Source organism: Amborella trichopoda, chromosome 5 (assembly GCF_054954075.1).
Source record: "Amborella trichopoda isolate Santa Cruz 75 chromosome 5, AtrichopodaSantaCruz75HAP2 v2.0, whole genome shotgun sequence".
Lineage (NCBI taxonomy): Eukaryota > Viridiplantae > Streptophyta > Magnoliopsida > Amborellales > Amborellaceae > Amborella > Amborella trichopoda.
This window is the reverse complement of record NC_142340.1, coordinates 42,651,108-42,663,190: the sequence shown is the minus strand read 5'-3', so window position 1 is coordinate 42,663,190 and position 12,083 is coordinate 42,651,108. Positions and strand designations below refer to the sequence as shown.

The 12,083-nt window shown below is 34.0% G+C and overlaps 1 protein-coding gene across 2 annotated transcripts; it reads left to right on the top strand.

Annotated features, from left to right (window-relative positions):
• The first annotated feature begins 8,547 nt into the window (after positions 1 to 8,547).
• On the top strand, positions 8,548 to 11,561 carry LOC18434241 (uncharacterized). Of its 2 annotated transcripts, none has more exons than XR_016056360.1 (2): positions 8,548 to 10,967; positions 11,227 to 11,561. XR_016056360.1 is itself a non-coding variant. In XM_006844315.4 (2 exons), exon 2 carries the CDS (start codon positions 9,056 to 9,058, stop codon positions 10,790 to 10,792), a length of 1,737 nt encoding a protein of 578 aa, XP_006844378.1. In that variant the 5' UTR covers positions 8,548 to 8,825; positions 9,005 to 9,055; the 3' UTR covers positions 10,793 to 11,091. The 2 variants fall into 2 exon arrangements, 1 of the variants encoding a protein (XP_006844378.1); XM_006844315.4 differs by lacking the exon at positions 11,227 to 11,561 and having other exon boundaries at positions 8,548 to 8,825; positions 9,005 to 11,091.
• Positions 11,562 to 12,083: the final 522 nt, after the last annotated feature.

Here is a 12,083-nt window from a genome sequence, read left to right as displayed (position 1 = left end):
TTTCGGCAAGCGGAGCAATCGCATGTTTTGGGTTTCTTCGGGGCGCAAGAGGAATCAGTGAGACGAAAAACGTTCGTAGAGCGTTGGGGCCCTGGGCCGGGTGGCATGGACCCTGACCAGACCAGGTCCGGGTCTGGGTCCGAGTCTAAACCTTGGACCCAAATAATACTCAGGTCCGGTCCAGGTCTATGCAAACCCAACTTAGACCTCCGGACCCAAATAGAGTTAATATTTAAATATTATTTATTTAGTTATAGTATTAAATATAATATATTTATGTATTATATTAAAAAAACAAATTTACGAAACCTTCACACACCCTTATGTGTAAGACATCATAAGATCACCATTAAATTTGATACATATTTCTAAAAAAAAGTAGTTTAACCACTTCTTTAAATATCTGGATGAAATTTAATAATGATCTTTTAAAACCCTATTTCGACCCTTGCGTTAGGAGTGGGACCACTCTTTTCGCCAGGCCTCACCCTCGGGCCACGTTTTGTGGCTATGCACTAGTTTTTTCGGAGTGGGCCTAACGGGGCGGGTTGGGTCATCAGCCCAGTGCCACCATTAATATTGCAAAATCTTCTTCGTCGCTCTCTCCCTACAATTAAGTCCAAATATCCATCCTCTGTTCGTATCGCTGATTTTTAGCGCGAATCGTTCAACCACGTAACTTTGGCACTGGTAATCCGGATGAGGTATTAAGTCATGAGGCGAAAGATAATAAATTAGTATAAGGTTTATGGGGTAAGGGATTCGAACATGTACTCTTGCATGAGCTACCTGAGCCTTTGACCGTCACATAGCACCATTAAAATAAATTAAATAAATAAAAAATTAGTGTAGGGTTTATGGGGTAAGGATTTAGATGGGAACTAAAAAAGCATTCAATTAGCTTAAAAAAAACAAAAACAAAAAAAACACATGATGGGGGTTTTAGGAGAACGTGTACCATCCTAGAATTGAGCAAGTCCCAACTAATTCCCATTTAAATTAACGATCCAGATTGAAAATCGTCAAGTTTTAAGCCAATATTTCAAACCTCCTAGGGTGTGTTTGTTTTGGAGGAGCTTATTTCTCCATAACAATTAAGTCCCTAACACTTAGCAATCTCGTGTTTGGCACACATGAAGTGCTATAGTATCCGGAACTTATTGGATATATATATATATATATATATATATCACACTAGATAATATATTTCCGTATAATATAATGTTATAAAACTGTTAGTATAGCAAAAGTTTATATACAGCCTTGGCTCTAAACAATCAAATTAGAGCCTGCCTCAAAATTTATATTAAAAGAGGTTGTTTTGATACCCAAAAACCCTCAAATTGATCTTCTCGATATCAAGATGCATGGACATAAAAAAAAATAGATTTCAAGTTTTGGAAATAGTATATTTTGTTATGCATTTTTTGACCGTCAATTTTCAAGATTTTTAAGTTTTCATATATCTATTGATCTACACTATTTTTTAAGCTTTAAACTTTATAAATAAAGATGAAAATATATTTGAAGGCTATCACAAAGATTTCCAGTGTTGAAACCACATTTCTCAACACTATTTGAAGGTAGGCTCTAATTTGATTGTTTAGAGCCTAGGCTCTACACAAACCACACCCATTAGTATAATAACATAATTATATTATATATTATTTATACTAAATATATTTATATTATTTATTATATATAACTATATATTAAACATATATATAATAATATAATAATATTATTATTTTATGAGTAATGTTCCTATGAGACCCTCTACACCCATATGAGTAGGATCGCAAATGACCACCATCAAATTTGGCACATATCTCTACAAAAATAAGTCCCACACCCATGTGATAACTTCTCTATATGTATGTGCAAAATTTAATGGTAATCTTTTGGGGTCCTCCTTATATGGGTGTAAGAGGGTCTCATAGTGTTATTCTTCATATTTTATACTATGAAAAAGTTTATATAAGGCTGCAATCTTAAAATGTAGAACCCGGATGCACCTAAAAAATCCATCGGAAAATATTATTTTAAAGTTTAAAAACCCTCTAATTTAGCATCTCGACATCGAGATGTATGATTATGAAAGAAAAAATGACTTTGAGTCCCATAAATAGAGCGTTTTACAATACATTATCTAGACCATCCATTTTTAAAATTTTTCATATGTTTATAGATCTACTTGATTTAAATCATTTTTTGAGTTTAAAATTTTATAATTAGATATGAAAATAGATTTTGAGATAATCCTAAGAATATTTTACATCAAAATTATATGTTATGATCAAATTTGAAGGTGCGCCTTAATTGGATTGTTTAAGGTCGCAACCTTATGGAAACCACACCTTTTATATTATGGGAAATGTTTATATACTTTCCCTACAACATAGAAGATCTATTTTTCTCCTACCGTCCAATTTTGATCAAGAGAGCCACTCACCGTTTGATCTTAGATCTGACATATCAAAGTATTTTATTTTTAGTTTTGTTCTACAAATTTTATGAATATGAAATTTGGTACATGTCAACTTCTCATCGGGGCGCACCTAAAAAAAAATAAAAATAAAAATAATTTTTAATAAAATATAATGACCAAAATACCCCTTAAAAATTTTAGGGGTATTTTAGTCATTTAATTTTATTAAAAATATTTTTTTTATATTTTTTGCTAGTGCGAGTTTAATAGAGGACTGGACGTCCAAAATTTGGTGTCAAAATAGTTTATAGAAAAATAATTAAAAATAAAATAGTGTAAAGACATGACATTGTGATTGGGGCAATCTTAACCCTCTATTCAAAATGGACGGTTGGATAAGAGGAAGTATACAAGTTTTATGCTGCAGGGAAACATAGAAAACTTGCCCTTATATTATTATGTATTATATGACATTACATAATATATATCAATATAGTATAATATTATAATATTATCTATAATAGTAGTATTAACAATATAATATATTATATATTTATTATATAATATATTTAATACATATATATTTTTCAACAGTTCTGCAGGTAATCAAACATAGTACTCTGAATTCTCGTAACATTCCAACAGGTTATCAAATACCGTAACTATAATTTATTTAAACATTTCAGAACAAATAAGTACACTTTCCAATGAATAATAACTTATTTTTTCTAAGGAAAGTTTATCTTCTAGCAAACAAAAGTTTCCCTAGAGTCCTAACCTAATAAGTGAATTGCATATTTGGAACAACAAATTAGATTGATTATTATTGCGCTAGAAGTAGTCTAAAAAATAAAAATAAAAATATTAAAAATATATAATGGATGTGAACTGAGTGACTCATCAATCCAAAATTGGTCATCTGAAATTGAATCCCGATTCTCCATCCAAATCAGCAAATCCTAATCCGAATCTCCATTCTCTTACACACTAGTATAAACTACAGACTATATAAAATATCGCTTGCCAAACGCAGGTTTATTCCTCGCCTAACCTATAAAAAAAATGGCTTAAGAATGGCATAACCACTGAACAAAATGGATTAGTAATGGCCTGGTGATCAGGGGCTATCAATTATTTAATATTTTTATGAGTTTCAAACATTTCAATTAGCTCGTATACGTTTCAATATGATTTTGAACAAGGTTCTGAAACTCGGCTCAGCCAACCAAGGGACTCAGACCTTGGCCAAGCATAATTATTCGGTGGAATTCAAGTGGACCCGCAGAGTCTTGCACATGGCTAAAAAAAAATAGAAAATATCTGAAAAATAAAGAAAAATGGAGACAAAATAAAATAAAGTAAAGAACAACTTTAAAATTTTAAAACAAGCTTTACGAAGTAGAGAGAAAATGGATTTAAAAAAAAAAAAACTGATTTACAGCTTAGTACACTTTAAAAAATTTTAAAACATAGAAAATATACAAATAAGGACTATGGCACAAGATACTCATCAATCTTTGCCAAAAGATACCAAAATCATATAAAAAGTATCATATACCATTTCTACTTCTTTTAAATAATAATTTTTAAAATATTTTTTATATGCCACGAGGCTACTCAGACTAGCATTGGGTTCCATGACCTTGTTTTTGAAATTAAATCAAAAGATATGAGTAAAACACGTAATAGTTAATCCCTTTGATATATCTTAATAATTTTTTTTCAAACAATTTTAATAAAAATAATAAATATTAGTAAAATTATTGACCACTTCAAAAGGTAATACAAAAAGCATGATCACTGTCAGTTGCACAACGAGTGGTTACTTTACTGGATTTTATTTTTCTTTTGTAAAAATACACTATCTCGTTCGCAACTTGCAACACTAAATAAATAAGGGCACTTCGGTGATTTAGTCCTACTTTTGGACCCAATAAAAATACGAGTACAATCTAAAGAGAGCTAGTCATTGGTTCGTGATCCAAATACGGGAAGGATCAAATTATAATGCTGGTTAACCGAGGGTCACTTAATCTCTCTCTCACCATGTTTGATTATGACTAGAGTTGGCAACGGGTAGGGCTGGGTTCGAGTCTGGCCGGATCTAGACCCTGCCGGCCGGGTTTAGACCCGGATTTGGATCGGGTTTATCCCTCGGGTCTCAAATAGGATCCGGATCCATTGCCACCCTAGTTAGGAACCTGTAACTGAAGCTTTCTCAAGGGCGGCAATGGGCCAGGTGGCTCAAAAAAGTTGGGCTTAGGCGACATATTGTGACCCAAGGGGTGGGCTAGGCCAGTACTGGCCAGATTCGTCCTGGCCCTCTTTTTTTCCTTGTTTTTTATTTATTTATTTTTTACCTACCCCAATCTGGCCCAATTTTTTTTTTTTTTTAACGGTAACGTATTATTTATTATTAATTGATATGTAAAATGCAAGATGTTCAAGTAATGTCACAATATCACAGAAAAGAATTAACCAACAAAGAGGGAGTACGGACTCCTCATTTAGCAAGAACATCGACCTTTTCATTTGCCTCTCTATAACAATGATTGTCCGTTGCCATAGAGGTAGGCAAAATATCAAAAATTTAATGAAAATTAGTCCTTATTCTCCAAGGGATTTTGATCTTTCCGTTATTTCAAGTAATGACATTTCCCGAGCCTTATTTGATAATCTTGTCACCTTCCAAAGTGCATAGCAATTTCAAACCTGATAATAACCTCGTGCTTCCGCCTCATTTGCTGTTGTGATGCCACAAGGATTGGAGAAGGCTAACCCAAATAGATCTCCAAAGGATAATTCCCATCTTTGAAATATCGAGTGTGATCCATTGGTTAATAAGCGCTCTGACATTTTGGGGCAAAGGTAATGACAGATTGAGACACTGGCGAGCCCAATTCTAAAAATAAGTAACAAAAGGCCATGATAGGAAAAGATGTTGTGAAGTTTCATCACTTGCTTTGCACATGATACATACATTGGTGATAATAAACCCCCTCTTTATTAAGTTGTCAACAATTGCTAAATTATTTTGACACAGGATCCATAAGAATAACTGTGCTTTAAGAGGTACATGCGATTTATTAATCTTGAATAAATCAGCATCTAATTCTCTCCAACGATAAGAAAATAATAGGTTGTAGGTTGGCTTAACCGAAAGTCTCCCGAAGCTGTAAGATCCCAAATAAAGCAATCATCTATATTTGGAGTCAAATATGTATCATTCTATAATTTTAATAATGTTTGATACTCCTCGATGAATCTGTTTGTACCTCTTATGTACCTACAAGGAATGGACTAAACAATATTAGTATAAGCACCCTCACTAGCCTCCTTTACAAATGCTAGTGGGTTTAAAGCTTTTGAGAAAACTCGGGAAAAATGTATCTTAAATGTTCATCTCCAATCCATTTGTCAAGCCAAAAGAGAGTGGATTTTCTATTTCCCACTATTTTTTGAAATTGTCATAGATACACAGGTCTTTCAAAGTCAATACCTTTCCAAACATGGGACAAACTTATCTTGTTTCTTGGACTTTTAATGCAGCTAAAGTTCAAATCCATTCCATATTTTTCCCTCAGAACAAGCACCCAAAAAGACTTAGGTTGTGTATAGATCTTCCATCACCATTTTACTAACAGCACTGAGTTCATATGTTTTAGTCTCCTAACACCCAATCCCCCCTCATTCATTGGTCTACAAACTTTTTCCCAACTCACCAGATGAAATCTCATAATTCTTATGTCATCTCCCCACAATAAATTTATCATAATTCTCTCCAGTTGTTTTTCAACTTCTTTTTGCATATTAAATAAAGACATAAAATATACTGGGAGGTTAAACAAAGTGGATTTAATCAATATCTTCTCCCATATAAATAGTTTTAGCTTTCAAAGTGTCTAGTTTTTCTCAAATCTCTCTACCACCGAATCTGAAATTGATCTTGAAGACATCGAATCCACTAGGGGAATTCCCAAATAAGTTTATGGTAAGGACTCAAAACCACAACCTAATAAATGTGTCATTCTTGATACTACCATTTGCGGACAACCAATATCAATGAGCTTGGTTTTACTCAAAACTTTAAGTCCAGTTAAGAGTTCCACGCTTTTCAAGAAAATCCATAGGTAAGTGATTTTAGTAACCGTGAGATCACGAAATATAATGGTATCATCAACATACTATATAAATGTGATACACTAAGACCATTATTACCAATATTATTATATGCCTTCTAAAAGTTTAGCTTACAAATAAGGCATGGTTTATCATCCCTGATTTTTGAATGAATACATTATTGTGCGACAAAAATACTATCCATAATTTGCTTATCATTCAAGAATGCTGATTGTGGTCCTTTAATAACCATGTGAATCACCTGGCGCAATCTATTAGCTAAAATCTTTGCAATGATTTTATAAAGACTGCCAATAAGACTAATAGGCCGAATATCTTTGATATTCGCAATGACATGTTTCTCTGGGATTAAAGCAATAAAAATAGAATTCATGGAAATATTAATTTTACCCCTCAAATAATTGAAGAATATCATATTTGATTTGGGTCAATTTTAACCTTCCATTCAAAATGGACAGTTGGATATGGGGAATCATATAAGTTTTATGTTGTAGAGGAAGCATATAAAGCTTGCTACTCAAATATAAAAGCATAGACCAGATATCATAGAGATCAGTATGAAAGATAATATAGAAAGCATGTTCTGTATTCTCAACATACGAGGGTGCTATCTCACTTGGCTTGGAGTGGTGCCAAATTACTTATGGGATTGTCTACAAAGAGACCATTTATCTTTTGTACAAGGATGTCACAACTATTCCCACTCATTAGATGTCAAATTGGATGGTTTGTAAAGAGTCATGAAGACTAAGAAAAATCTTTTTGTTTTGAGTTTTGTTTTAATCAATTATACTCTTACAACCACCAATTTTGAAATCTAAGGGACAATAATGATTGTGATATCCTTGTACAAAAAGTAAATGGTCTATTTGTAAACAATCCCATTACTTAAAATGTGCACCTTATACTATAAAGTAACGTGCAACTAGAAAGCCCACCATAAAAGATTGTTTGCCACTAAGAAACGCTTTAGTCAATAATTTTGGCCTTGAGTTGTAAGGATATATATATATATATATATATATTTATTTATTTATTTATTTATTTTTAAATATTTTATTTATTAAAAATAACACATCTTGTAATACATTATCAAGACCGGCTATTTTCAGTATTTTTACATGTTTGTAAATATACCAATTTTACACTATTTTTGAAGCTTTAAATTTCATTACCATCGTCATCATACGAGCCTTATCCCAAATATTTGGGGCCAGCTACAGGTATCTTGTATTCAATACTGTTCTATCGACATCTATAGCCTCAGTCAAACCCTAAGTGACCATTATATCATTGTGGCTTATCGCTTCTAGAAAATAGTCATAACTTTGCTCATTTCTCACTGCACCCTAGTAAAATTCATAGCAAGGTAGAAAAAAGATTATTAGGTATTGTGTTGCCAAAACTTCATCTTTTGAGAAGGTGAAGGTGCTCACTACCTTGATTAATTATGGTCAATGTCTCGTGAAAATTGGGATGTCTAAACCAAATTACTTAAAACGGTCACTCAGTGAAAATCTATTAAATAATGGGCGTGGTTTGTATAGAGCCTAGGCTCCAAACAATCAAATTAGAGCCTACTTTCAAATAGCATTGAGAAATGTGGTTTTAATATTGGAAATCTTTGTGATACCCTTAAAATATATTTTTCATGCTTATTTATAGAATACATTATTTCTAAAACTTGCCATCTATTTTTTTTCTCATGTTCAAGCATCTTGATATCAAAATGATCAATTTGAAGATATTTGAGCATCAAAACAACGTCTTCTAGTAAAAAATTTGAGGTACGTTTCAAATTTGATTGTTTAGAACCTTTTGACTCTATATAAACTTTTCCTTTTAATAATAATGGTAATTTGGCGTGGAAACGGACAAGGCTTGTCTTAGCCCAACCAGGCCCGAGCTATGGCCCGTTGCGGCCTGGCATGGGCCAAAGGGGTAGGCTATATTTGAGTTGATATTACATTTCGGTAGACAGTAGATGGTGGCATATCCTTGCCTGTAATTCCTCTTCTAGGGTAGTTGTGGATCATTCGAAGAAGATGAATTTTGCCTTAATTTCAGTTCAAAATTTTATTATTCGAGAGCTTTAGCTTGCCCTAAAACCCGTTTCAACTGGTTTTCATGGCCCAGTTATTCCCAATCCTGGAGCTTGATCTTCAAGCAGTACAAATTGGGGGATTAATCGTTTTACAGTCATGGTTTTGCCGGGAAAGCCACCGTAAAAGGAGTTTCCGGCCATTGAGTCATCAAGGTACCATATCCTGAGCTGCTCGTTAGTTGCACTGGCTTTCCATGAACTTCGATACCTAGGATTTTTTTTTTTCTCTATATTAAATTTCAACATTGATTCAGATGATTACTATTAGTGGATTTTATAACCCTTCTGGGATTAATGATGACATTTTCATAATGAAAAACCTGATTTTGCAGTGTCATTTTTAATGGGTTTTATTTGAGAAAGTGTTTCTCTGAAGGAACACCATGCAAAAGAGAGGAAAGCTATGTTTAGGATTAATCAGGGTTTTTCAGTCTCATTCTACGGCAGCAATTGAATCCCATGGCTCCATCAAGAGCCCACATTCTTGTTCCCCTTCATTTTCTCGCCCTCTCTCCATTTTGTATTCAAACCACTTTAGAAATTTAGGCATACAAACGCATCAGAATCCTTGTAATGCAGCTCCATCCTTTATTTCAGGTTTCTGTTCTTTCTCTTTGAATGGAATTCTCCATGAATCTGATAATGTTTGTGAATCTATACCTGTAAATGATGACCATGCCGAAATTTCTAGTGACTGCATTAGGGTTTGTGAGGCTATAATAGAATCGAATAACACTGATAAGGGCATGGAAACTGCACTAGAATCACTTGGCATACAAATGAACAGAGAACTAGTAGAACAGGTGTTGCACAGGTTCCAATATGAGGAGAAATTAGCGTTTCGGTTCTTTTCTTGGGCTGGTAAACAAGATGGTTATACGCATCAACCCCAAACCTATAATGAGATGATGGATATTCTTTCTAGCACAAAGTACAAAACTAGACAATATCGCATTCTCTGCGATCTATTGGAATATATGAAGAGAAAGAAGAGGGAAAAGGTACCCATTGATGTGCTTTTTGCTATATTGAGGCAATATGCGGAGAAGAATCTCAATTCTCTTAAGAAGTTTGCAAAGAAGAAGAGAATTAGAGTGAGAACCCAACCTGAAATCAATGGGTTCAACTTGCTTTTAGATGCTCTTTGCAAATGTGGTTTGGTCGAAGAGGCTGAATCGATGTTTAGGCAATTGAAACCCAAGCTGAACCCTGATGGGAAAACTTACAATATTATCTTTTTTGGTTGGTGTAGAGTGAAAAAACCAATAAAAGCAATGCAAGTTTTGGATGAAATGATTGGAATGGGTTTTACCCCAGAAAACTTCACATACAACACTGCAATTGGCACGTTTTGCAGGGCTGGGATGGTATCTGAGGCAACCCATTTATTTGAATTTATGAGAACTAAAGGCTCTACTGTATCTTCTCCCACTGCACAGACTTATTGTATCATGATAGTAGCTTTAGCAAAGGCCAATAGAATGGATGAATGCCTTAAGATTCTATCAGATATGAGAAATAGTGGGTGCCTTCCTGATGTTTCCACTTATTTAGAGCTTATCGAAGGCATGTGTGAGGCTGGGAAACTAGAAGAAGCTTACAGATTCATGGATGAGATGGGAGATAAGGGTTACCCACCTGATATTGTCACTTATAATTGCATCTTTAAGGTTCTCTGTAACCTTAAAAATGTTGATGAAATAAACAGGCTCTTCAACCGGTTGCTTGAAGTCGGTATTTTGCCCAGCGTTCACACTTACAATATGCTAATCAAATTGTTCTTTGACGTGGGTGAACCCAATAGGGCATTCCTAATGTGGGATGATATGGATGAGAAGGGATGCCCAAGAGATATCGACACTTACTGCACTATGATTGAGGGGTTATTCAATAGTAATAGATTAGAGGATGCATGTGCGTTTTTAGAAGAAATTGTGGACAAGGGAATGAAGCTCCCATATCAGAAATTTGATACTTTTCTGAAGAGACTTTCGGGAGCTGGTGATCTTCGTACTATTTATAGGCTTTCTGATCATATGAGGAGGTTTTATAACCCTGCCATGGCAAGGCGTTGTGTTAGGTCTCAGAAGTGGACGAGCTTGAGCTTGAGGAGGAAGTGAACTCATACAAACAGCATCCATTATTGCTCAGTTTTGTACACTGGTTCATTTGATTTGTATCCTAATATTTACTTTTTTTCTTTAATGCACAAGCTCAGGTTATATGCACCTTGTTGTATACTTGGTCTTCAAATTTGGATGGCAATTCAAATTCAAGTTTTCTAAAAAAGGAATGGTGAGTTTATTGTTTATTTCCAATCCATGCATTCTGTTTATGTTAAAAAATATATCCAATTGTGGGTTGTCTTTTTTTTTTTTTTTTTTTTTAAAAAAAATAAAATAAAAAATATTTATCATGGAATTGGGAGCAATGCAAGTTCTCTTGAGGATTTACACAGCCTGATATGTGGTTTTGTAAATCTATTACATAACAATGCAAAGGGTTCATAACATGATTACTTCCAAATTCTGCATATAACAAATTTAAATTGCAGACGCAGGTTAATAGCAGGTAGTAGTATCTTGAACTTACCCTGAACTACTACTCAGAAATGTCAAATCGATACCCTGCAAAGGTAGGAAACTTATGGAGAAAACCACAGCTTTCGAAGACGATGATTACCATACACAATCCAAAAGTGGCAGACATGACTTGAGACATAGGGAAGAAAACTGGTTTGTTAAAACTCAAATCGCATTTCGTTCTATACTGCTACATGGGAACCATGTAAATACAGAATGTGAAATGTGACTAAGAGAGTATCAGATCGTGAAGTTGGAGTATATGGATCGTATGGATCTTCAACCAGAACTGCTCTTTGGCTTTTTTGATTGCTTTCGCACTCTTTTTAGAAAAAAAGAAAAAAAAATTAGGACCATATACTATGATATGTCGGGTCATATTGACATTATGCCTTGGGCTTATCACCGTCCATCAATGTGTGTTGGATGGTATTGGACGGGAATGGTCTTGCTGATAAGTTCATTGACTCATATGTTTACCCCTCTCTCCATGACTGTCCAACCCATTGTTTGGATGGTGGTGATCCACATGGTCATGTTCTTTAGAGAGCTTATAGCATGGTGACTACATTTTAGGAAAAATTCATATAGAACCCTAATTCCACATATTATTTTGTGGTAGACCTTCCTTTTGTTTTCTTTTCAAGCGGTTTAAGAAAACTTCTAAAGATTTCACCGTACCCTCTCATATCTTATCTCTCGCTTTTATTGATTTTTTCATCATAAAAATTAGCTCCAACAACTCCTTTTATAGCATTTCAACTTGAGAACTTTTTTAATAGGTGGAAAGGTAAAAAAAAGGTTAAATGACGAGGGGTACGGTGAAATC